General features: G+C 46.2%; 7 protein-coding genes across 7 annotated transcripts; 3 read left to right on the top strand and 4 right to left on the bottom strand.

Moving 5' to 3' along the window:
• The first annotated feature begins 176 nt into the window (after window positions 1-176).
• Window positions 177-673, top strand: BT62DRAFT_740606 (uncharacterized protein). The gene is made up of 2 exons (XM_043182109.1): window positions 177-225; window positions 292-673. Exon 2 carries the CDS (start codon window positions 331-333, stop codon window positions 559-561), a length of 231 nt encoding a protein of 76 aa, XP_043032822.1. The 5' UTR covers window positions 177-225; window positions 292-330; the 3' UTR covers window positions 562-673.
• Window positions 674-2,203, top strand: BT62DRAFT_740607 (uncharacterized protein). The gene is made up of 4 exons (XM_043182110.1): window positions 674-738; window positions 799-907; window positions 1,021-1,065; window positions 1,123-2,203. Exons 2-4 carry the CDS (start codon window positions 846-848, stop codon window positions 1,829-1,831), a joined length of 816 nt encoding a protein of 271 aa, XP_043032821.1. The 5' UTR covers window positions 674-738; window positions 799-845; the 3' UTR covers window positions 1,832-2,203.
• A 1,631-nt stretch (window positions 2,204-3,834) lies between these two features.
• On the top strand, window positions 3,835-5,785 carry BT62DRAFT_939081 (short-chain dehydrogenase). The gene is made up of 6 exons (XM_043187651.1): window positions 3,835-4,291; window positions 4,347-4,527; window positions 4,575-4,778; window positions 4,832-4,863; window positions 4,922-5,235; window positions 5,298-5,785. The coding sequence occupies exons 1-6, from the start codon at window positions 3,997-3,999 to the stop codon at window positions 5,373-5,375; spliced, it is 1,104 nt and encodes a 367-aa protein (XP_043032820.1). The 5' UTR covers window positions 3,835-3,996; the 3' UTR covers window positions 5,376-5,785.
• Window positions 5,786-6,140: 355 nt separating this feature from the next.
• BT62DRAFT_924789 (uncharacterized protein) lies at window positions 6,141-6,858 on the bottom strand (the record flags this gene model as incomplete). The annotated part of the gene is made up of 4 exons (XM_043184661.1): window positions 6,141-6,226; window positions 6,285-6,414; window positions 6,463-6,772; window positions 6,848-6,858. The coding sequence occupies 4 exons, from the start codon at window positions 6,856-6,858 to the stop codon at window positions 6,141-6,143; spliced, it is 537 nt and encodes a 178-aa protein (XP_043032819.1).
• A 4,784-nt stretch (window positions 6,859-11,642) lies between these two features.
• Window positions 11,643-12,533, bottom strand: BT62DRAFT_1014106 (uncharacterized protein; the record flags this gene model as incomplete). Its single annotated transcript, XM_043178163.1, has 3 exons — window positions 11,643-12,141; window positions 12,199-12,285; window positions 12,340-12,533. The coding sequence occupies 3 exons, from the start codon at window positions 12,531-12,533 to the stop codon at window positions 11,643-11,645; spliced, it is 780 nt and encodes a 259-aa protein (XP_043032818.1).
• A 1,414-nt stretch (window positions 12,534-13,947) lies between these two features.
• On the bottom strand, window positions 13,948-15,889 carry BT62DRAFT_1081653 (S-adenosyl-L-methionine-dependent methyltransferase). Its single transcript, XM_043179690.1, has 9 exons — window positions 15,535-15,889; window positions 15,473-15,484; window positions 15,252-15,423; window positions 15,121-15,202; window positions 14,918-15,062; window positions 14,515-14,864; window positions 14,448-14,459; window positions 14,314-14,396; window positions 13,948-14,266 (listed from the first exon to the last, which is right to left on the bottom strand). The coding sequence occupies exons 1-9, from the start codon at window positions 15,766-15,768 to the stop codon at window positions 14,001-14,003; spliced, it is 1,356 nt and encodes a 451-aa protein (XP_043032817.1). The 5' UTR covers window positions 15,769-15,889; the 3' UTR covers window positions 13,948-14,000.
• Window positions 15,890-24,026: 8,137 nt separating this feature from the next.
• Window positions 24,027-24,224, bottom strand: BT62DRAFT_913951 (uncharacterized protein; the record flags this gene model as incomplete). The annotated part of the gene is made up of 1 exon (XM_043183900.1): window positions 24,027-24,224. A coding segment is annotated over one exon (198 nt), but the record flags the coding sequence as incomplete, so codon positions are not given.
• Between the last annotated feature and the right edge of the window lie 2,093 nt (window positions 24,225-26,317).

Raw genomic sequence — 26,317 nt, 5'->3', positions numbered from 1 at the left:
CAGATGGGGCTGACGAGGATATTACGACCTGTTCCATTTAAATTTGTACTGAGTGCGTCGTTTGTTCGCGTCCCACAATTTTTTAATGCGTCCATGCATTTCAAATGTCTGTGATCATCAACGAGGACTCGAATCGAGATTCCAGCTCAATCTCGACGATGCTGCGGAGATTCAGTGAATGATATATATCACATGGTAGTTGTTCAGTCTGCGCTGATCCGGAAGGTGGTCTTAATATCGAATTTTTTCCATTCAGTACTAATCTCGCTGAAGCATCGAATTTTTTGGCAGTCTGAGCACTTTGTCACTTAAAAGACGCTGTCATTATCGATGAATCTTGCGACGACTCTGGACCATGCACACGCTATAAAACTCTACTTTGTATCCAAAAAAGGATCATCTCCGACAGGTAGTAGCCACTCTTCTGGGTTTTCCCCATTTCACGTCCCGTTCATAGTGTGTTTCTCTCCGTCTGTAGTTGTAAGTATTAGAGTCGTTAGGCCAGAACAAAGACAATGTCGGACCTTGTTCCTGGGTGGTTCTGTCCTGCTCCCATCTTGATTACAGTTTAACCAGCCGTTGCGGCGTCTTCCGCAGGAGAACATGGCTGAAAATCTCGATCCAGCACTGGTTCACAGGTTACCAGGTTTAAAGTCATTCTTCAACTTGGATCGTTGCAAGAACACCCTCTGACATTTTCCTCCCACCTACCCTTGCTTCCTGATCCCTCCCATGGCGGTCAGACAATTTATTTTTGCTCTTACGCCTGTTTCTTTACTTACCTTTATTTTACTCCAGCGCCTTCAAGCTAAGCACCCACAGATCTATGCCTGCACGTATTCTGGATGCAGGGTGAAAATGACAAGGAAGCACGACGTCCAACGACACGAAAAGACTCACCTCACAGGCGAGCCTTTGACAACAGTCAGAAATGCATTATATCTTTCTCTTTCTTCTCTGACAATGGTTCCGACACAGAAGGTTCCCATGCCCGAGCACTGAGTCGGGTTGCCCATTCAGCAGCCTGCAACTCAGCAACCTAAAAGCTCACATTCGGGCTAAGCAGTGAGTCGTCCAATGTTCTGTCTTCCATAATAGCTGTACTTACCACTGATATCTCAGCTCCGAAGTCGAGCACCTTATGTGCTTCGACTGTAGGCCGACGTACCGACGCTTTTCGGATGCCGCCAAACTCGCTGAGCACAGACGAGTCGAACACCGGCCTACAGAGACATGGAACCTCCGCCCTGGAACCGACCCACACAAGCCCTGCCATGAAGTCGTCAAGGGACCCGAGGGCATCGTCGGTCCTCCGCCGGTGCTACTCAGCCCTCCCCCACCCCCCGTCGACAAGTTCCTGCTCCCGCCAACCGCTCCTCTGTCACGAACATCGACGCTGCCCATGTTTATCACCACACCCACTTCGGCACTCCCCAGCCATGAACCCGAACCTCATCGCGATTCTTCTCGCCCTCGGCGGCAGTGGTATCGCGCCCCACAGCCGCCTCAACAGTACCGAAGGCTTTCCTCACTCCACAAGAAGGCACGAGACACCTGCGGCATCAAGCACGCCGCTCAATGGCTGCAATCACAGGCCCGTACTGCTGGTGGAAGCTCTAGCCGGTTCCCTTTGACCCCACCCCCACCTTACCGACTCGTCGCTCCCTCCCGGCTTCCCTCTCCTTCATCCAGTGCTGCTTCATCATCTACCCATCACAGGGTATCATCTACATGCACACCGCCACCCCGGGAGCTAGAGCACCACATGCACCTGTGTTCGCTTCGTCGGGAAGAACATCGCAGCGCGGAGCGCGCATGGCCTCTCCGATGATATGGCTGACTCTGGATTGCCTTCACGAGGAGGACAGGAACTCGGGGTGGTAGAGATCCCGGTCGGTCGAGGTGCCGTACAGAATTTTGTCTTTACCATAAAATTGTAGCTCGTGTTGTCTTTTTGCTGTCTTTTTGCTGTCTTGCCTTTTTCGCTACTCACCGTCTCGCTATCTCTGTGTTACCACTGGTTGGACTATTTACCAGAAGCTCTCGTTCGCTATCAAATCTTCTTTTTGTGCGTTATAAGTCCGGTTTATGACCAAGTACGAGCTGAGGTTCCCGAAATGGCCATAACTGCCATAAAACTCAAGGAGCATTTGACTCCCGAGTCCGCAAAGCCTTGCCACATCCAAACTGCTTCCCCCCCCCCCCCACTCCCAAAATAAGCGCGTTATTGCCAAGCTATATGCAAACAGCTGTAACGCAAAACTTAGCATATCTCTATCTCATCTTGTATGCTGCAAAATACCCAAGCTCGACCTTGAGACAGCTCGGGCTCACACATTTCCATGACCCTCTAAATCCCCGGGTTCCAGCCCCAAGCCCGGAGAAAAACCCAGCTCGACCCGACTTGGACATTACTCCATGCAGGCAAACGACATCCTATCCAAGAGACGTATCCCGTTGTAGGCTGCGCGATCGTATCCTAGGACAAATGTCGGACACTTGTCGGACGTTCGTCTTGCTGCCACGGATCCTTTTCGACCTAAAGGACGATGAAACGTGACATCAGATCGTTCGTCAGCAACCGAAGGCCCGATATCCGTGTCAGAGACACATCGAGGATCGAAATGCTGCTACTATTCACGGAGCTGTCTGTCTTGTTCAACAACAACGCGTAGGTGCTCTTTCACGTTCCAACAGCTGATAGATCCCCAGAGGTAATGATTACATTGAGCAGCAAAACTCGATAGACATGTGTATGCATAGAAATGGCTGTCTGAGTGTCAGACAAGAGTATGAAAAGCAGACGCGGGAACGCACAGACGATATGATTACCGCGCCATCCGGACGATTGAGGTAGAGGAGCGAACTAGAGAGGATCAGCAAGATGCTCTACAGAGGAAAGAGAGACTCACGCGCTGTCAAAACTTCCTGGTTCCGTACACAACAAGTCACCAGGGAAGCACTCGGTCCTCTCATTCCAAGTGACGAAATCCGATTCGTTCAAATGGGCATTCAGAGAGACCGGCATGCATGCGAGCCGTGCATTCCTTCTTCTCTTGGTGGCCGCAATTATCCCTTCCCGCTACTGGAGAGATGACGGTTCTTTTAAAGCGTCGCAACGACGGCGCTGCTTACTAATCTCCCCCGTCGGGCTAGGAACTCCGCTCTTGGCTCTTGTTCTTGCTATAAACCAGTGAAGGCGAGGTTTATCTCTTGAGTGGAAATCATCACGAAAGGCAGGTAGGCGAGTAGTTTGTATATGCTGATGGTGGTAGGTAAAGGAAGGGTGACGATTGCTTGGTTGGACTCGGAAGTCTCCGTATCGTTTGCAGACAACGCGTCGACTCCTCGCGCGTCGCCGATGCTGAGGGAAGGTCAAACGTAATTGTATTTTTTTGGTTGGAATGTACCGAAATGTTGATGAACGATGCGCAGCATCCTGACAATTGGATGTCATGGTAGCGAATAAATACTACTGGGCAAAAGTGAGTCCATTTGAGAAAAGAAATAACGAAAGATAACGGACGCACCCATGAGCTATAAGATCGTTCCTTCAACGAGGTCATCAAGGCACTGGAACGTGGATATCAACATAGGCCGATGCAATGAAGATGGCAACGACGCACCTGTAATCTTCTACATCATCCCATTCTCGACCTTCAGATCCAGTTGAAACATAATATGCGCAATTGACTGTTAATTCATCGCCAAGGAAGATGGTGGAACTTTAGTACGAGGGTGAAAGGCAACAGGCAAGGGTAAGAGATTTTCAAATTCGTCCTGTGATCTAGAGTCAGCAGACGTTGTGAGCACATGAGCTGTTGTTTGTTTAGCGACCATGATTTCTTTCATCAGACTGCTGGACAAAAATGATACTATATCGCTAGCCGTATGACCAACAATCTCCTGTCCATTCCACTACAGGCCACTGCTTGGAAGACTCGTTTTACTAAGGACCTAACGCTATAAATATCAGCATTTGCGTAGGCTATCGGCATGAACGCATGGGAGCGCAGACTCCGGTTCAAGATCGCATATAAAGCTGGGAAGCATAGACCTCGTCCTTCACTATCCCTCGTAATGGCTCCCAGAACCCATGAACAATTAGTCGCAAACCAAACTAGACCCGCACCCGCCGTTGTTACCGCCGACCTAAGCGGGAAGACACTCGTCCTGATTGGCGCCAACACCGGTCTGGGATTCGAAGCTGCGAAGCATTTCGCTAGGATGAACCCTGCGCGGCTAGTGCTGACTTCAAGAGATGAAGCAAAGGGGAAGAAGGCTCTAGCCCGTAGGTTTCATTCGCTTATCACATTTACAAGCCCGGCTCATCCTGGTATTCTCAGAGATCGAGGAGGACACTGGCTATACCAAGGCGGAGCTTTGGATCATTGATCTCACGAGTTTCAGCAGCGTCATCGCGTTCGCTGACAAGGCCGAACGGGAACTGGGCCGATTAGATATTCTTGTGGAGAATGCCGGTGTCGTAATGTGGGAATACGAACAAGTCGAAGGTTGGGAGAAAACGTATATGGGATCTTCTTCCAGAGGATAAAGGCTTACCATCATCTCAGTATGCATACAAATAACCTCGGTCCCGGATTACTCGCTATTCATCTGATCCCCAAGATGCTCGAAACGGCTCGCAAGCATTCCGTCAACCCAAGACTGGTGGTCGTCGCCAGCGACACGCATTATTGGACGACGATTGAAAAGGACGTCATCGCTTCTCCCAATATCCTCGTGAAGCTGTCAGACAAGGATTATTGCACAAAAGAGTGCGTCCAAATCCATATGATCTACCCCCCCGCTGTCGCTAACCTGTGAACAGAGTAATGAAACGCCGATATTCTGATACCAAATGTGCGTAACACGTTGACTCTTCTTCACAATGGATGGACCTGCCTCATACCTTCGCCAGTGCTCAATGTTCTCTTTGCCCGCGCTCTGCAGTCCCATGTCCCAACGATCACCGTTAACTCTGTTAACCCCGGGTTCTGTTTCTCGGGCCTCGGATCTGGTGCTCCTCCAGAGGAGGCCGAACGCCTAGAAAAGATGCGAAAAGAGCTAGCGTTCACTACAGAAGAGGGGAGCCGGCAGCTAGTATATGCTGCCGTGGGGTCTCCAGATGACGAGGAGAAGCTTCGGGGAAAGTATATTCACTTGTCTGAAGTCGTGGAGGAGAGTGACTTTGTGATCAGCGAGGATGGCAAGATCATGCAGGATAAGGTTTGGGTGAGTGGTTTTTTTTTGCTGGGACCATTTGCGGGGTAGATTGTTGATTTGTTTGTGTTTAGGAGGAGATGTTGGAGATTTTTGGGAAAGTTGATCCTAAGATCCCGGAGGTGGCTAAAGCTCATCTAGCGAAGGCCTGATATTCGCTAGTTGATGAACATGTAGGATGTAGGGTGATGAGTGATGACGCGTCGGTTTGCATCATCATTCTCTTCGTCTGTTTAAGAAAGCGAGCTGGTGTTAATTTGGTTAAACCTATACGTTATTATCTATCATGCACCACTCAGTTTTTCGTCTTATACTATGTCGATTCGATTGTCAGGCCGGTCCGCGCCGGCCTATTTCTAGGCGATTTCTTGGTGTTTTATATTGTATATGCCCGAATCTTGACCTGTTCACGCTGAACTGACATCCTATACGATTTCGCAAGGGCAGAAAAAAGCGTTCGCCCTTCTGTTGTTCCTCACGAAGTTTGTAATGTTTTGCTCACGTCGTTCAATCTTTCTCTTTCGCCAAAATCAGACCTGTTTACACTTACTATGCTTGCGTGTAATGAATTAGCTACAGTTATCGTGGCCCATTCTACAGGTGTATTTGTAATGATGAGAACTGGAAAATGTATTTATATGTTGGAAAGAACATCAAAAGAGAAATAGATGTCTGTGAGCATAATAAAGAACAACATATTTAAGACAGTAGAGTAGATACAGCATACAAAACAGAGGATGAGGATAGCTATAGCAAGATGAAAAAAGAACCTTTGATAGCAAACAAGAGCTTCTGGTAAATAGTCCAACCAGTGGTAACATAGAGATAGCAAGATGGTGAGTAGCAAAAAAGGCAAGACAACAAAAAGACAACACAAGCCACAATTTTATGGTAAAGACAAAATTCCATGTGGCACCTCAACTGATTGGGATCTTTACCACCCTGAGTTCCTCTCCTCCTCTCAAAGACAATCCAGAGTCAGCCATGTCAACTAGCAAAAATGCTGAAACTTACAAAGAGGATGATGACAGAAGCTCTCATCAGGTTAAGCCCAGAGCTACCTACCTGGCTCAGCAGAAGCATGTGAACATCTGAATCAGGATGGAGGAATTTCTCAATCACCTGTTGACATGCTGTGAGCCTCACAGAGCCATTCAGTGACAAGATTTTAATGCCATGCATAATGAAGGCCTAAACAAAATGAGTATGCAATGAATAAGAAAGATTCAAATTACATACCAACATGATGAGTTCATCCATCATAGGGAACTCATGAAAGATAAGGATTTTTATCTGCTGCATCTTCTTATTGCCATTCACCATTGCAGGAGGATCAGGAAAAATAAGGTGACCATCTTTGATATGTGGTGGAAACACATTGTCATCAGACAAATAGTGCCTGCACAATCTCAAGATCACCTTGAGCTTTGCTCCTGGATACTTTTCCCACTCTTCAAGACCTTTGAATGGTGGAAACTTTTCCTTGCTGGATTTTGATGGATAGTCAGGATCATGTTGAGATTGAGGATATGCTACAGCAAGCTGGTTACTGAGAAAAAAGGCCTAACAGAAATATGAGCAAAATGGCAAAATTGGTAATGTACCACAAAACAGAAGGGCTCACTACTGCCACATGATGACTTACTCTGGCATCTGTGACATCAACAGCTCCATGTGTCTTTGAACTGGAAGAGTGTGCATCAGATCCATGGTCCCAGTACAATTTTTTTGTGTCATACTGCTGGTGGAAGCTCTAGCCAGTTTCCTTTGCCTCCACTCCCACCTTACTGACTTATCACTCCCTCCTGGCTTCTCTCTGTTGTAAGTAGAGAGCAGAGTAATGTACAGAGGATTAGAATTAGCCTCTTGAGAGAGAGACATTCTACTTAAATACATTTTGTATTACTTCAAGATCTTTCTATGAGATACTAAATAAGTCTGGATCATGATTCAAGTCAGCTGGTGCTGACTGGCATTGTATCTTTGAGTACATTCTTGTACTCACTCAGAATTGCTATCCCAACACTCTCCCTCAATTCTGAGTTCCTAGAATACCTGCAGATAGATACTCATGTAATGGTCTTGGTAGGCCTTTAGTGAATATATCCACTAAGTTCTCTTCTGATGCATAGTGCTGAACTTTGACTTCATTTGAAGCCATGTGCTCATGAATGAAGTGGTGCCATATGTCTATATGCTTTGATTGTGCATAGAATATAGGGTTCTCAGAAAATCTGATTGCTGATTGGTTATCAACAAAAATAGTCATTGCTTTATATAGTGGCAATCCTAATTCAGTTAAGAGTGCTCATAGCCAAATTACTTCCCAGATTGTGTGTGTGAGGGCTGTATATTCTGCTTCCATAGTGGATAAGGCTACAGTGGGCTGTTTCTTTGAACTCCAAGTAACAGCTCCTGCATAGGTACAGACATAACCAGATGTTGATCTTCTATCTGTTCTGTCTTCTCTCCAGTCTGAGTCTGAATAAGGTATCAGCTCATCCATAGTCCCTCCATATGTGATTCCAAAGTCTAGAGTTCTCTTCAGATAGTGGAAAACTCACTTCAAGGCTGTGACATGCTCAGCAGCCAGATTCTGCATGTACTTGCTTAGTTTGGTGACAGCATGTGTAATGTCAGGCTGAGATCCATTGGCCACATACATTAGTGATCCGACACTAGTATGGTAATATTGCCTGGTGGCTGTGTCAACACCTCATGGGTCTTCTGTCAGAAATTTCTCTAGCTGTACATTTGGGTCCATAGGCATTTTAACCAGTTTGCAGTCATTCATGCCCATTTGCTCAAGTACTTTGAGAATATATGCCTTCTGGAATAGAGTGATGATGCTCTTGTCTCAATTTCTGTCTATCTTCATGCCCAATATATATTGAATCTCTCTCATGTCTATGACATTTAGCTTCTTCTTAAGCTCTTCTTTTATTTTAGACATGGTTTCATCATCTGGAGCAAGTAATGTCATGTCATTGACATGTACAGCTATGATTATGGGACCAGAACCCATTTGTCTGATGTACACACATTGATCACTGATCAATCTGATGTATCCAAGTCCCAAAAATGTAGCATTTAATTTGTCATTCCAAACTCAGCCAGATTGCTTAAGTCCATACAATGTTAGTTTGACATGTGCTGCTTTTCCACTCCCATCTGAATATTCAGATGGCTGTGCCATGTAAATGGATTCATTGAGTCTACCATTTAAGTAAGCTCCAACAACATCCATTCCATGAATGATTAGGTTTCTTTGAGTGGCAATTGCTATGAGTAGGCAGAATGTGTCCAGCCTGACAACAGGTGTATATGTCTCAAAGAAATCAATGCTGAGTACCTGTGAAAATCCTTTTGCAACAAGTCTGGCCTTGTACCTGGTGATTTTCCCATCACCATCTCTTTTCAATCTGTAAGTTCACTTGCAATCCACAAGTGATCTGTCTTTGGGTAATTCTTCCAGCTGTCATGTGCCTAGAGAAGTCAATAGATTGTATTCTTCATCTATTGCTTTCTTCCAATGATGCCAGTCTGGCCTTGTCTTGGCTTCTTCAAGGCTTAATGGCTTATCACTGAGGTTGTCTGCAGTTTCTCCAATGCATGCATAGTCTATTGCAACATTTACAGCTTCCAAAGATGATTCTTCTGAGGTATGCTGTTGTTCTGATGTTTTCACAGCTCATGCACTTGGATTATAAAGTGTCCGGTAACTTGGTTGGGTCTTTGATGTGATCCGGGCTGATTTGTCATATGGCTTGATCATTTTCTCATGCCATATTGGGAACTTTGATTTGATCAATGACACATCAGGGGCTGTTTCCCCTTTTAGTTTGGCATTTCTGGCATCCACAGAATTGTCTGAAATGCTATTATTTCCATCCAGAGTCTGCTCGACTTTGCTCCCTGACTCTCCCTTGAGTGATGAAGGGTGGGAGACTATATAGTCAGTGTCTATAGGCTCTGTAGTGTTGTTTTCAGAGAATATAACATTTTTTGAGGTCTGAATCTGCCTGGTTTGAGGGTTGTAATATCTCCAGGCCCTGAATTCATCTGTAAGACCTGTGAAAATAAATTCCCTTGACTTTGGGTCCAGTTTTGACCTCTTGTTGTCTTGCTGCAACACCCAGCACTTTACTCCAAATTCCTGGAGTGCTGAAATATCTGGTTTTATGCCCTGAAACACTTCTTCTGAAGTTAGATCATTCTTGATGGCTCTGGTTGGTGATTGGTTCTTCAGGTACATGGCATATGCCACTGCCTCAGGCCATAGAAACTTCAGTAAGTGATGTTCTTCTAGCATGGCACATGCATGCTCCACAAGGGTCTGATTTATTCTCTCAGCAACTCCATTTTGAGATGGAGAATATGCTGCAGTCAATTCCAACTGTATGCCATTGTTCTGGAGGTATTCCTTTACCTCTTCATTGATATATTCCTTTCTATTGTCAATCCTCATAAACTTCAGATCCTTCTCTTTGTGGACTTTGATGTATTTTTGATACTGCTGGATCTTCTTTTGAATTTCCATACCTTGCTTTGACTTCAAAAAATACAACATTGTCCTTTGGGATTTTCTATCTGTGAGGCTTATGTAATACCTTTCACCATGGATACCCTGAGTTTGGGCTGGCCCCCATAGATCTGAAAATGTCATTTTCTCTATTTCAGTATAGTCTCTTTCAGCTTCCTGTGGAAATGGCTTGGTATGATGTTTGGCTTTTATGCAAGCTATGCAATCTGTCTGAGGCTTGGCTGACTTATCTATGTCTATCCCCTTGACTATTTTCTTCCTAAATAGTCTCTTTACTGATCTCATATTTAAGTGGCCTAATGTTTTGTGCCACTTTTGCCATGATCAGGCTGATTTCATAGCATGGGCCTGGGTTATTTCTGGAATAATAATGTCAAGGCTGTACAGCTTTGATATTTTATCTCTATAGCCAATTATCTTGCCATGTGGTGAGATAATATTCATTCTGAACTCTTTGAATTTGAGTTCAAATTCAGCATGTGTAATACACCCTATTGACATAAGATTGAATGGTGCATCAGGGCAGTGGATGTACTCCTTTAGTGTGACTAGAGTGATCTTTTCTCCTTCAACCATTTTAATCTTGACAGTTCTCCATCCCAAGCCTTTGGATTTGCCTACACCAATGACTTCATGTCCTGAGGTTTCAACATAGTCAGAAAAATATAATCTATTTTTGACTATATGTCTGGTAGTGCCAGAGTCCCCTAGCCATGATACTCCTGAGAGTGAAGTAAGTGTGATGTCTGTTGCACAAAATATGTAGTCATCTTCTTCTGAGTCCGATTTGGCAACATGTGCCTGAGTCTGGCCCTTTCCCTTTCCTTTCCATGACTTTCTGGAATTCTTCTTCCCATTTGAGCAATTTGTTCTGATGTGACCAGTTTCCCCACATTCATAACATGTGACTTTTGAATTGGACTCCTTGCCATGTGCTGCAAGTGTTGTGGTCTGATCAGAAGCCTTTTCCTTTAATCAGATGTCCTCCTGAAGAATTTGGGAAATCAACTTGTAAGAATCTTTCAAGTCAGCAGTATTCACTGATGAGATGAATGAATTCCATGATTCTGGGAGTGATGTAAGCAGTGTAATAGAGAAGTCCTCCTCCTCAACTTTCTGCTTAAGGGATGCCAGCTTCTCCTGATAGGACCTCAAAGTCCTAATATGCTCCTCTATGTTTCCTTCTTCTTTGCACTGAGCTCTGAAGAATTTCCTTCTGACAAAGACAATTCCCATGGGTCCCCTGGACTCATACATATCTTTCAGAGCTTTTCAGGCTTCTGCTGAAGCCTTTGAACCAGCAATATATACCAGTGGGCCATCTGAAACCCACAATCTTATTGTTGAAAGAGCCTTCCTATCACTCTTCTTCCAATCTGCCACCAGTGTTGTGTCTGCCAGGGCCAGAATGCTTCCATCTGCATAATCAATTAGTCCTAAATTGGTTAGGATATTGATCATCTTGATTTTCCATGTCGGATAATTTTCCAGGCCCTTAAGGGGGTCAATTCTATACATGGACTGGCTATCCATGCAGTTCTATGTGTGTACATAAAGTATGAAAGAGTGTGAAGTGAGTAGTGACATAAGTTCAATTATGGCTGGGGCCCATAACCTGTTGTAAGTAGAGAGCAGAGTAATGTACAGAGGATTAGAATTAGCCTCTTGAGAGAGAGATGTTCTACTTAAATACATTTTGTATTACTTCGAGATCTTTCTATGAGATACTAAATAAGTCCGGATCACTATCCAAGTCAGCTGGTGCTGACTGGCATTGTATCTTCGAGTATGTTCTCATACTCACTCAGGATTGCTATCCCAACACTCTCTCCTTCATCCAGTGCCACTTCATCATCAACCCATCACTGGGTATCATCTACATGCACACCGCCACCCCGGGAGCTAGAGCACCACATGCACCCATTTTCACTTCGTCGGGATGAACGTCGCAGGGTCTCTCTGATGATGAGGAAAGCCTTGGGTGATGTTGAGGTGGCTGTGGGGCGCGATACCACTGCCGCCGAGGGCGAGAAGGATCACGATGAGGTTCGGGTTCATGGCTGGGGAGTGCCGAAGTGGGTGTGGTGATAAACATGGGCAGCGTCGATGTTCGTGACAGAGGAGCGGTTGGCGGGAGCGGGAACTTGTCGACGGGGGGTGGGGGAGGGCTGAGTAGCACCGGCGGACGACCGACGATGCCCTCGGGTCCCTTGACGACTTCATGGCAGGGCTTGTGTGGGTCGGTTCCAGGGCGGAGGTTCCATGTCTCTGTAGGCCGGTGTTCGACTCGTCTGTGCTCAGCGAATTTGGCGGCATCCGAGAACCGTCTGTACGTCGGTCTACAGTCGAAGCACATAAGGTGCTCGACTTCGGAGCTGAGATATCAGTGGTAAGTACAACTATTATGGAAGACGGAACATTGGACGACTCACTGCTTAGCCCGGATGTGAGCTTTTAGGTTGCTGAGTTGCAGGCTGCTGAAGGAGCAACCAGACTCAGTGCTCGGGCATGGGAATTTTCTGTGTCAGAACCATTGTCAGAGAAGAAAGAGAAAGATATAATGCATTACTGACCGTGTTTTCAAAGGCTCACCTGTGAGGTGAGTCTTTTCATGTCGCTGGACGTCGTGCTTCCTTGTCATTTTCACCCTGCATCCAGAATACGTGCAGGCATAGATCTGTGGGTGCTTAGCTTGAAGGCGCTGGAATAAAATAAAGGTAAGTAAAGAAACAGGCGTAAGAGCAAAAATAAATTGTCTGACCGCCATGGGAGGGATCCGGAAGCAAGGGTAGGTGGGAGGAAAATGTCAGAGGGTGTTCTTGCAACGATCCAAGTTGAAGAATGACTTTAAACTTTGTAACCTGTGAACCAGTTCTGGATCGAAATTTTCAGCCATGTTCTCCTGCGGAAGATGCCGCAACGGCTGGTTAAACTGTAATCAAGATGGGAGCAGGACAGAACCACCCAGGAACAAGGTCCGACATTGTCTTTGTTCTGCGAGCGGACACGGGTGCTGATGAACCCTGCATCTCCGTAAAGGTATCGCACTGTGTTTTTCCCATTCCTCTTGCCTGATTATTGGCATAAGGACTCTAATACTTACAACTACAGACGGAGAGAAACCCACTATGAACGGGACGTGAATGGGGAAAACCCAGAAGAGTGGCTACTACCTGTCGGAGATGATCCTTTTTTGGATACAAAGTAGAGTTTCGTAGCGCGTGCACGCTCCCGAATCGGGGCAAGATTCATCGATAATGACAGCATCTTTTAAGGGACAAAGTACTCAGACTGCTAAAAAATTCGACGCTCGAGTGACACGTCGACACTTCAGCGAGATTAGTACTGAATGGAAAAAATTCGATACTAAGACCACCTTCTTGTTCGGCACAGAAAGAATTATCATTGTCTATTATTTATGTTTCATCAGATTCTCCGCAGCCTGTAGCGAGATTGACACTGAAATCTCGATTCGAGTCCTCGTTGATGATCATATCTGAGATTTGAAGTATATGAACGCACCAAAAAATTGTGGGTCAGAAGGAAAAAGTGAGCTCAGCACCAAGTAAATGAACCAGGTAATAACTTCCTCGTAGCCCCATTCGCTTGAAGCCGCAGGGAATTCGAGACATCGAGGGGCAGCAGTTGCAGGGTGAAAGTTGATACGAAGATTGTCGGCTCACGTAATCATCCCGCCTTTTTTGCCTTCTTACCACGACAACGACAGACTCAGTAGCAGCTTCGTTGATTCTCGGTGTCGTTGAAGGAGCATATATCTGCTGGTCCAGCCAGGATCCTGGATGCGTTACGGCAATATTTTGCCAATGCTTTTGATTTTAGCACAGGGTCGAATTTTGTTCCCTGTACCTCTGTAATTTCATGAGGCATCTCTTTATGAACACCCCCGGAACCTTCATATCATTTGACTACAGTGCCGTACTTAACGAGGAAATCCGGTTAACATGGTTAGCAAGACTACGAAATAGCATTTATGCAGCATTGCGGGCTAGATTGATGGAGATGCAAGGAGATTTTTCCCTGTCTGCGGTATGCTATTTCCCCCTCAGATCTCCTTCTCAATCTTGCATGATCTTTGCAAGGCTCTTGTGAAAGTCTAGGCTGATATCCTCTCAGTATTCGCTTTCAATACTTTGGTAAGAGATTTTGTCCCTACATATACGCTCGAATCATGTTATTAGCATATCCTTCTGATGGACCCACTGTGGGCGGGCCTTCACTCCAAACAAAATTCGATAACACTGGTCTCCCCTGCATCCCATACACGCACAAACTTCAAGCCAACCTCCTGGCACATTTCAATGAAATGCTCCAAAGTGCGCTCTTGACTGTTGAACAAGCACATCACTGCCAGATCCATGTTGTACTGGGTCATGCCCCCCGCACCGTAGTTGGGCAGAAGAGGTTCCGGCGCTAGCTTAAGATCTGATACCGACTCGGGCGTGTTGCTGTCTCTATTCACGTGCTGAATGATGTAGTCGTCTGCGACCATAGTCAGCGGCGGAAGACATAGCAGAGAGGAAACGTACTGATTAGCAGACGACTATTCGCCGACATAGCGTTCACCAAATTCCTTAAAATCATTTTGCATTCTTTGTCCGGCCAGTCGTGTCTAGAAAAAATGGTAAGTACCCGGCCCAGGCTTCATGAGGATGCGACTAACAAGATATTTTTCAGCTTCGGATCATTATGGTCAAAGGGAGAAACAATCAGCATGAGATGGCGTGCTCACAAAGTACACATCACAGCCTTTGACCGGTAATTCCGCAAAGAAATCCATAGTTTTGAATTCTACGCGCCCTTCGCCAATAGCCATTGGGCAGAACTTTGGCCAAACTTCGTTCTTTGCCACTTCGATCTGTGCAGGTACATCTTGAAGCACGATGTGAAGGTTGGGATAGGCATCAACCAACTGCATAGAGACGACCCCGATTCCTCCTCCCATATCGCATACAATGGCACCATCACGAAGATCGCTCCACGGGAATACATTGACGACAGCCGACGTTTCAAGGAAGTCGCCCCATCCTTTCATTCCCTTCCCGAAACGGATGCCTTTCGCAGCTCCGATATCTGTTCCCTGTTCCAATTCTGAACACAAGAACCTGAATGTCAATGGAACGCGACACATACCGGACCCTGATACCACGAGAATATTGTTCCAGGATACTTGCTCCAGGAGTTGAAAGGAGTGTGGGTAGGCGAATATGAATGTCCCCAATCCGGATCCTTCAAGTTTTCGGTGAGCATGGCGGCCGCTTTGTTTGTCTCGTCTGTTCTGAAGCAGAGATGGATCATGTTGGCGTTTTGTTCTTTCATTCGAGGACCGGACTCACATAAGATCGGAAAAGGCTGATGCACCGTTTGTGCTCAAGAGCATCATACTGAGCCGATTGTTCGCGAAGACGTTGGGGTTGACTGCAACTTGTTAGCAAGAAAACAAACAAACAGAGAAGCGGGAGCCTACCTTCACGGAAGCAATGATTGCTTGCGAGGAGTCTCATGATTCTGCCCAGCTTGCGAGGTTCTACACCTGATAATTTGCCGAGCTCTGTCATGTGAACGCCTTCCGGTTTGTCGAGGAGGTGGTCAGCAATGTTGAAATTGATGACGGCGCGGATACACGCTGGTTCAAACATCTATAGAAGATCGTATTAGACAGGTTTGGCCACTGATGGACACACTTACGTTGAATACTCTCTGCCAGGGGGTTAATGGTGAGTGCTGTTCAATCCTAACAAAAACCTTACGTTCAGCATGGCACGGTTAGGGTGAGCAACGAGAGCGCAGAGCTGCGCGCATGCGCCCTCTATCGTCTGGATGGCTTCTCTCATCTCCGTAGATGATACCTGATCATCTAAGGGATGGGGAGTGGTGTCGTCCAACGAAGGGACGTCAGGTTTAGCTGTCTTTGCGAAGGCATCCTCTACGGATTTGGTGGCGTTTGAGATGAGAGAGACAAGCTGGGACAGCTGGGAAGTCATATTTTGGGTAGGGAATTAGAGTCCCAAAGTCTGTGGCTTATAAGCGCGACGACTTATCTTCAATATTGTGATGCAATCCCTATATTTGTCGTCAGAAGTAGGTGTTTAGCCAGACTCCTTCCCATCGAGTGCGTCATAGGGGAAGGAAAGCTCCTTCATAGTGCTCTGATTGATTACTTCAACCAGCGTATATGCCGTACGCCAAGCCAGCTGCGACCCTCATTGAAGAGAAAGGGAAGCTCGGTCATCCCGTTCTCGTGCGTCGTGCATTTCGGAACATCGGCCCATACTGCGTACACATTTCTGCAATCGGCGTTCGCTACTGCCGAGTAACACTACCTAGCTACCTAACGCAGCAACGTCCCGATGGAGACTCGACACAGCGCACCAGCGATGCGGTGTTCTTAAGGTGATGTAACGATACGTGAAGTAGCAGGTTAATTGGGTTATTATGAGGCTGCATCGCTGTCTTTTGTCTCAAATTGAAAAGTTCCGACGTAGCTCTATTTTGATCTTAGAAGTCGGGTAGCCAAAGCGGTCAACGCAGCAGATCGACGGAGATGAAAGTGGAACCGTATCGCTAGGTCCGATAGGGAATGTGGGATAGCTAGTGCAAGTTGCAGATTTGACTATGGACAAACGGAGAAGTATAGCATACGTCTCGTGGTCACGGAGGGGATGGACCATGCCCATAGCTCCTACTAGACAGCATCCGAGGCCTACGACGGAAAAAGGGTGTACAGAACAAGAATGGCAGTGTTGTTTGAGATGATCTAGATAACGAATTTGGCAACAGACGCGGAGGGTGCTGTTCTGCGACGTAGTGACAATTCGGCAGGAACTGCACCGGCTGTTCTTTATATTGACAGAAGAATATATGTGAGTATCTCAGTCGGGCACAACGTGGGTGAAGCAACTGTATTGAGTCTACTGTACCTATTGACAGAAGAATATATGTGAGTATCTACGAACGAATGTAAGTATCATAGTCATAAGCACAGTAGGGATATACATACCTCAGTCGGGCACAACATGGGTGAAGCGACTGAGGCATACAGATAGGAACGGCTGGACTATATAGGTGATCGGGAAACGACAGGAGGTGTAAGTATATATAAGGCAAATAGAGCGAGTGATCAAAAGTAAGATAAGATGAAACGTACGGATATCCTCCAACACTCCCCCATATCCGTTCAATCTACTGGGATAACGTTGAGCATCTCAAAGTAACCATTGTGCGTATCATGAGGCAAGGGCTTGGTGAACATATCTGCAGGGTTTGCGTTCCCTCGAACAAACTCGACACGTAATTCGCCGTCCTTCATGAGCTCCCTAATGAAATGCTCTCGAATGCGGATATGCTTGACTTTCTGATGGGACCGTGTGTTTGTTGTTAATGCTACAGCACCCTGGTTGTCACCATACAATACACCGGGGCGAGGTTGAGGTAGTTGGACCTCATCCATCCAAGACAATATCCACATCATCTGTTGTGCTGCACGAGTAAGGGAAATGTATTCAGCCTCAACAGTGGACAGGGCGATGGTAGCCTGACGCTTTGAGCTCCAGCAAATCGGACCACCCGCCATGGTGAAGACGTAGCCAGATGTCGAACGAGTCGTGTCCCTACAACCCCCATAGTCCGCATCTACAAATCCAACAGGTGTTAACGGCTGCTCATGCGAGAAGGAGATACCAAGGTCCATTGTCTCCTTTATATACCCAAGGACATGTATTAATGCTTTCCAGTGCTCTATTCCTGGGTTAGACTGGAAGCGAGCGAGCAGGCTCACAGGAAAGCACAAGTCGGGACGAGTTGCAAGCTGTCCCCACATAATGCGGCCTAGCAGTCATCGGTATGGGAATCTTTCCATAGTGTCCTTCTCTGCTTGGGTATTCGGAGACTGTGACATGTCGAGTACGATTCCAACAGGTAGGGGGGTGGTCCGTGATCATACGTATCCAAGGTTGAAGTCCAAAAATACATTCTCCCAATATGGATGCTGCGAGAAGGTGATGGTGCCAGCTTCAAGGTCTTGTTCAATCTTCATCCCCAGAAAGTAACAGTTCTCCCCCATATCGGTGAGCTCCCATTTCTCCTCTAATTCCTTCTTCCGTCGGCTTGCCTCCTCTGTAGTCGACGATGCTCCCCACACATCGTCAGTGTAAGTGTCTGTGATGGTATACTCATCTCCAGGCTTGCCAATGGTGCATACACATGGGTCTGCCTTCGATGCATGGTATCCAAGGTCTTCATAGATTTTCCCAAGCATCTCGAACCAATCATGGCCACCCTGCATAGTTCCATAAATAGTATGGACAAGTTTGCACACCTTATCCTCTTGTCCTTCGACTACGTACCCTGGAGGCTGACGCATATAGATGTCTTCTTTTGTCTCACTATTCAAGTATGCCGAAATGAAGTCCACTTGCCATAGGACAAGATCGAGCTTTGCTGCAACAGCAGCCGACATCTGTACGGATTCGAGACGGGTCACCACAGCCCAAGTGTCATTATAGTCGAGTCCATACTGTTGAGTATAGCTCTTCCCAATGAGCCTCACCTTGTCTCTGATCCAGTTACCATCACCATCTCATTTCATACCATAGACCCATTTACAATCCATCATGTTCACACCTACTGGTCTGTCGACTAGGTCCCACATATGCTTCGTCATATGCATTTGGTATTCCACATCCATAGCTGCCTTCTATCGCTCTTCATCAACACGCAGTGCATCTTGATGATTTCGTGGGATGTATGGGTCAGGTGGATTACCAGAAGCCATTGAAGCATGTGGCTGTTTGCTGTTGGTTGCCCAGTCATTTCCGCTTGCATGGGCCTCAGCCTCTCGTTGCTTTGACATCAGAGATTCAGCAGCATCAGCACTGGGACGCATTAAGCACATTGATCGGCGAAAAGTTGGTTCTGTGAGAGCATCTGGCATTTGCTCGGTTGGCTCGGTTGGCATAGGCATCTCGGTATGAGTAGAAGTGGTGAGTGCAGGTTCGTCCTCCATCTCCCCTACACTCACACTTCGGTGCGCTGGTCCTTCATCAAAGATGACATCACGAGACATGAACACACATCCTGATTGATCAAGTACATGGTAATTGGACCCTGAGTATCTCAGAAAGATGCATTTCTTTGATCGATCATTGAGTTTGCTTCCGCCATCTACCAAAACTCCACCAGCTATAGGTTTCTTTGCCCAGCAAGTGGATCCGAACACTCATAAAAATCCCATATTCTGTCATCACTTCGAGAAACCCTCTGCTGGTACCACTCCAGGATGGCGACTCGAAGGAACAAGGTTTCGTGTGAAGATTGACATAGAGGCAGCCTCAGCCCAGTAGTGGTCAGCAAGGCCAGAGTCACTTAGTAGAGCTCTTGTATCCTCCATGGTGGTGTGTAGAGCACATTCAGCTAATCCATTCTGGGCTGATGAGTGGGGTGCAGTTAATTCCAGGATGATCCCATGCTCCTCACAATATTGTTTCCACTTTACCCCTGCAAAAGCATGATCAGCACATATACACTTAAGCTTTCAGCCAGTCTGGGTCTCAGCCATGTGCCTGTATCTGTCAAAAGCAGCCACGGTAGTGTCATCTGCTTTGTCTGCCAGGAATTCCCCTGCTTTGAACGATGTACCACTATCGATGAATATCATCATATAAGTCTTTCCACTCAGTGATGCCATTCGAGATGGTCCCCACATATCTGTTGCAACAAGCTCCAGTGGGTCGATGTTGGGATCGGTGGGCTCATCGAAGAGATGGCGAGCATGTCTCACTAGAATACAGTCCTTGCAGCGTCCCTGGATAGGCTCTGAGGTAATTTCCAAGCCATCCACCAGCCTTTTTGATGCCATCTCCTCGATTTTTGCAGGGCTCATGTGGACAAAACGATGGTGCCAAGTACTCAGCAAAGTGGGAGATGAGCAGGATGCTATAGCTTGGGGGCTAGGTGCAGCATCCAGCACATACATGCCATCTGAGCCTCACCCAGCAAAGATCTCTTTACCAGACTTATCCTGGACAACTGCACGGCCATCAGAGAACACAGTTGACAACCCAGCCTTGTCTAAGATGCTTATGGAGATGAGATTTGTGGCGAGTGAAGGTGAATGCAAGGCATTTTTGAAGGTGAGCTTAATATCTCTTCCATTCAGTCTGAAGACCTTTGTTGCTGTACCCTGGCCCAGAATCTCGAATGTTCCCTTTCCCTCAACTGCAGATGAGCCAGTATGGAAAGCTACTGGCATGTACTCTGTGAAGTCGTCACGATTCCTGAAGAAGTAGTTGCTCGTGCCAGAATCCATGAAGGTTAAAGTGATGGCTGGGGTATGGCCTTCGAATGTAGTCATGACAAAGGCTGTTGTAGCAGGGTCAGCCTCGCATGTAAAGTGTCCTACATTCTCAATGTTGGCCTTGCTAGTGTCTATACTCTTGACAGAAGGTATCTCATCGTCTCCAGCAACATCAGAGTCATCAGAGTCATCGACGTCAGTGAGAGGAGGCATTTCGAGGTCTGTCTCTTCTTCAACCTTCGACATCAATATAGTGCTGCTCTCTGTTTCATCCCAGCGCCAGAAGGAATGGGTACCATTCCACTCGTATATCCTCTCACCAGTGCTGCCATCCTCAATTACAATGCCATCATTATCATGATCGGCTTCCACTGTAGTAGCACACATAGCAAGTACAAAATGCCTTGTAGTATCAGCCATGGTGTTCGAGATTGCCTGGTTTGCATGGCGAGGTCAGCCGAAGTTGACAGGAAATTGTCTCTCCTTTCCCCCTCCTGGCCAATAACAATTCTCGGTGGTGTGCCTAGTCTTATCATGGGCCTTGCAATCTGGATTGCGACATCCACGTACCATGACAGAGGTTCCGACTCCAGCTGCAAGTGCTTGAGAGTTGGCAGGACCTTTACCCACTGCACGAAGCATGGCGGCATGGGTTTGGAGATGGGAAAACACATCAGAGAATGTTGGCATGCCATATAAACTTGGGAGGATAGGCATCCAGTGATCAGTCAGGATTATTGAGTGAATAATTATTCCCTTGAACTCCTGATCACTCAATGCTGTGGTTCGGAGGTCATTCACAGCTCATCATTTCGTGCGCAGGTTGGCGATGTGGATATTGATGTCACTGTTCCTGTCAAACTTCGCCGCATTCAGCAATGCCTCAGCCTCAGAAAGGGCCATATCCATTTTCTTTGCATGTTCTGCAGCAACAGAGTCCCAGCATTCCTTTGCCGTTCTGTCAGTCTTGACCCCTAGACCAATGGGGTCAAGAACGTTGAGGACAATGTTTGAGTGGGCGAGCTGATCACGAAAGACCCACTCATCATATGAGGGAGAGGATGAGTATATGGGAGTAGGGTCTGGTGGGAGGGGTGTGGTAGTAGCGGTGGCTGTGGTAGTGGTAGTGGGGATGGCAGGACAGACAGTAGTTCCTGCAATGTATCCCCATAGGCCTTTTCCCTTCAGTAACTCAGTAAGTTGGAGTTTCCATGAGGCATAGTTCTTTCTGTTGAAATGGCTACTTGTGTCAGGGAGGATAGTGACTCCCAACATCAACAACATCGTTTAGGGGTGTGGTGTAAAGTGGTGAGGGTAGTGGTATGGTATAAATTCAAGCAGTAAGTTGAGTCGAAATTCCATTGCGTATTCTTCTTGACTGAGTAGTTATAGGCAACAGGGCCTCATAACCTATTGACAGAAGAATATATGTGAGTATCTATGAACAAATGTAAGTATCATAGTCATAAGCACAGTAGGGATATACATACCTCAGTTGGGCACAACATGGGTGAAGTGACTGAGGCATACAGATAGGAACAGCTGGACTATATAGGTGATCGGGAAACGACAGGAGGTGTAAGTATATATAAGGCAAATAGAGCGAGTGATCAAAAGTAAGATAAGATGAAACGTACGGATATCCTCCAACACTTTATTCATCAGTTGATGAGGCATAAAAGTGGTTCAGTTTAAGATGCAATAAAGGAATTCAGGAGGGGCGCATCCTAATCAAGGGTCATAGTTAATTCCACAGATTTTGATGTGCTTGGAAGGTTGGACCTATGTATGATTTCAGACAGCACCCCCGAGTATTAAGGCAATCCAACTCGCCACCAGTACTAAGACTGTGAGGATACTGATCGCCAGCTATCGAGTATGGCGAAGCAAAGGCAACTATTCAAGGCGGACTATCTTCACAGCAGCTGCAGTCATGTGCTTTGACCGCCATCCCTGCTCTGTCCCAGTTTACGACTTGGCTGAGGGAACAGAGAGTGCAAAGGTAGTTTGTCGAGAATCCGATGGATTATCAATAGACTGTAGGTCGTAGCCTCTAATGTACGCTTTACGGTTGTACCGGATGGTGGTGAAATATTCTCCTCTTCAGTCGCCGGGCTAATGAGATAGATTTGTCTACAAAATGAGGGGTGTCAAATAGAAATAACAAGCACGGTAAGAGGTCGTACAACATGCCTGTAGCATGCAGATTTACTCCTCTACAATTTTGACAATATCACTGGCAGCCTGCTTGAGCTACGTTGAATGTACTGTACCATCGTCCGACGTCGCTCTGTCAATGTCGGGACCGCAGATATTTGAATATCGAGTTTTGGAACCATAGGAACCATAATGTTCAGTAAGGAAAGAGCACAAGGAGCATGGTAGGACTTGTCGCGGCCAAAATGAAATATGGACGCGATGGTAAGGATCAAAGAGCCACAAGTTTGAAAATCTCTTGCCCGTTGCCTCTTGCTTTTTACCCTCGTGCTCAAGTTCCATCATCTTCCTGGGCGTGTCGTTGCCATCTTCATTGCATCGGCTTATGTTGATATCCACGTTCCAGTGCCTTGATGACCTCGTTGAAGGAACGATCTTATAGCTCACGGGTGCGCCTGTTATCTTTCGTTATTTCTTGGCTCAAGTGGACTCACTTTTGCCCAGTAGTATTTATTCGCTACCATGACATCCAATTGTCAGGATGCTGCGCATCGTTCATCAACATTTCGGTACATTCCAACGAAACAAAATCCAATTATGTTTGACCTTCCCTCAGCATCGGCGACGCGCGAGGAGTCGACGCGTTGTCTGCAAACGATACGGAGACTTCCGAGTCCAACCAAGCAATCGTCACCCTTCCTTCACCTACCACCATCAGCATATGCAAACTACTCGCCTACCTGCCTTTCGTGATGATTTCCACTCAAGAGATAAACCTCGCCTTCACTGGTTTATAGCAAGAACAAGGGCCAAGAGCGGAGTTCCTAGCCTGACGGGGGACATTAGTAAGCAGCGCCGTCGTTGCGACGCTTTAAAAGAATCCTCATCTCTCCAGTAGCGGGAAGGGATAATTGCGGCCACCAAGAGAAGAAGGAATCCACGGCTCGTATGTATGCCGGTCTCTCTCAATGCCCATTTGAACCAATCGGCTTTCGTCACTTGGAATGAGAGGACCGAGTGCTTCCCTGGTGACTTCATGTGTACGGAACCAGGAAGTTTTGACAGCGCGTGAGTCTCTCTTTCCTCTGTAGAGCATCTTGCTGATCTTCTCTAGTTCGCTACTCTACCTCAATCATCCGGATCGGGCTGTTGGGAGCGTAGATAGGAGAAGGCGGAGGCGGAACCAGAGCGTAGCATGTGTCCGTTTAGGGGCAGCGTAGATACAGAGCGGCTGTTCCGCAGCTAGACGAACTAATCAATCCATCCACCTGCCATCGACTACAAGCGTTCCGCTGTGATCATATCGTCTGTGCGTTCCCGCGTCTGCTTTTCATACTCTTGTCTGACGCGCAGACAGCCATTTCTATGCATACACATGTCTATCGAGTTTTGCTGCTCAATGCAATTATTACCTCTGGGGATCTATCAGCTGTTCGAACGTGACAGAGCACCTACGCGTTATTGCTGAACAAGACAGATAGCTCCATGAATAGTAGGAGCATTTCGATCCTCGATGTGTCTCTGACACGGATATCGGGCCTTCGGTTGCTGACGAACGATCTGATGTCATGTTTCATCGTCCTTTAGGTCCAAAAGGATCCGTGGCAGCAAGACGAACGTCCGACAAGTGTCCGACATTTGTCCTAGGATACGATCGCGCAGCCTACAACGGGATACGTCTCTTGGATAGGATGTCGCATCATGTAACGTCATATTTGATTCTGGGTGATTTGATGCTAGCTGTTACTATTTCGTAAACAAGAAGCACGAATGAAATAGTCTAAGGAACGACTAAATGGACTGAGATTCGTGTATCAGAAGCGGATCGCTGATTGAAAATTGCTTGAGCATAAGAGTAACCATCCTATCCTGTTGAATCGCTCTGCCGTTGGATCCAAAGTACCGCCCGCTTTCGAATTGCCAACATTCGTTACAACGGACCCAGATTGCTGTCCCATTCCAGTAGTGAGATGCAATGGCATCGGTTTCACGTCCCTACGACGGTATCTCCGTCCACAACGCCAGAAACCTGCTCCTGGTCGACCGATAACAACGGTCTTCCACCCAGGTGAGTGCATCATGAATGTAAGGGATCCGTATTACGCTATATATCCTTGCTTACTAACGGTGTTACACATGGTAGTTTTCATTGGTTATTTATCGGGATATCTGTTAACTTTTTACGGCCATCTTGTACGTCTGCCTTACCTAGTGTCTACTGGACCATCTCTGCTCAATACACCCTGTTTGAGTGTGTATTTTCTCTGGTCAATGGACCTTGTAAGGTGTTGTACTCTTTACACTTTTTTACACATTGATATGCTAGGCAGCTGTACCAGGTAGAAAAGGAATATATTTATTTTTTCTATCAAGTTAGCCACCTTGTATCCACCCTAGTAAAATATAATAAGCAAGCAATTACCTGATGAGGGCCCAATTCCATCAAGTGTGATATCTCAGTTTCTAGCAGAGACCAAAGTACTAGCAGACCTCTCTGTTTAGTATGTGAGGTTCCCAGGTCAGGGAATGGGGACCCAAATGACTGGCATATCAGCAAGGACTAGGGCCTAGTCCAATCAATCAACCAGATAGCCACATATGAGTTCATATCTGCCAGAAGATGAGTTTAGCCTATATGGTTGGATCAGCAAGTATATTAGTCAGTAGTCCATTATGTTAGTCAGACATAGGTAGCCAGAAAGTATAAATACCAGGTCATGTACAGAGGGAAAGCAGGTTTCTTGCCCCTCTCTCCCACCCCTCAAAAAAAAAATGCTACCAAGCAAATAGTATGGATTGTGTTTGGCTAAGAGCTTTGAGTCATAGACTCAGCCTGAATAGTGTTGTGGTGACCAGGTCACTTTGTTTGGGCAAGAACCCTCAGAAAGCAACTGAAAGTTTATATCAGACAGTCAGAATAGACCTGAGACAGTTCAGAGCAGCCAGTACTGTGTATAAGTCACAACTTGGCACATTATATCAGTCCAGAAGCTGCATCAGGCAGATGGTACAAGTTCAGAACCTGCACTAGGCAGACTGTTTGAGATAAGCTTTGTTGTGTTCAGTGTCACAAACAGCTTTGTCTAAGCAAACCACAATATATATCTTTGAAGTACACTTTATTGCATCCCATCCACATTACATTCTCTACATACTTAGAATCCAGACATTAGCATTCCTCCCTTGAGCCACATTGTGATTTGGTGTCAGTGTTTTAGTAGTGTGCATCCTGCACATTGTTGATTCATTTATTGCCACTTCTCAACATTTCATCTGGAGCCCATCACAAGAGAGAGAGTTAATATCTAGATTTGAAAGTGTCTTTGAAAGTAACAAGTCCACAACCTGGAGGATGATCCCTGTCTCCAACCCAATCTGAGTAGTGTCTGATTGTTGCATAAAGTAGCATGAGAAGCACAAAAACTTAAGCAAGCAGAAGAAAAAGCAGAGCATAGCAGATTCCATAAAGCTGAAGTAGAAGCTGGTATAGTTTCACAAAGCACAGAAAAGAGTTATATCAAAGAATCTGGACATAGAAACCTGTTAGGAATGTGCCAATCGAGTGAGCTTGAGCACATGTGCAGAGACTGGTGGGGTGTGTGAGCATCAACAAAGCTATTGGCAATATCACTCTTGAGTCAAGGCTCAAGGATTTGGATTGACAGAACAGAGTTCTGTCAGAGAAGTGAAGAGGGATATTCTTTGGAGTGGAATCTCATGGACAAGATAAAGAGGAGCTGAAGTGAGCATGAAGTGTAGATGGCTATCCAAGTTGATATTCAAACTGAGTAGTTACAATGATTGTATATGGTTTATATACTATTAGTAGTTAATTCTGAGTTAGAGACCATTGGGTTTCAGTGTCAACTGTTTGCTACTATGTTTGGAGTCTAGATACTAAAATGTGAAATACAGATATGAAATGATAATAGTAATATAAAATTAGTAGGTAATGGAAAGCAGGCAGAGTCCAGTGAAACTTGTGTTTGAATTTGTGGTTGGTCAAGGTGACATAAAGGCTGGTGGCATGCATGTAACAAAACCAAGATTGAAGCAAAAATTGCTGCAGCAGCATTCAACCA

Source organism: Guyanagaster necrorhizus (genome assembly GCF_019112545.1).
Source record: "Guyanagaster necrorhizus MCA 3950 unplaced genomic scaffold BT62scaffold_78, whole genome shotgun sequence".
Lineage (NCBI taxonomy): Eukaryota > Fungi > Basidiomycota > Agaricomycetes > Agaricales > Physalacriaceae > Guyanagaster > Guyanagaster necrorhizus.
The sequence above is the reverse complement of the archived record's forward strand: the minus strand, read 5'-3'. Positions and strand labels throughout refer to the sequence as shown.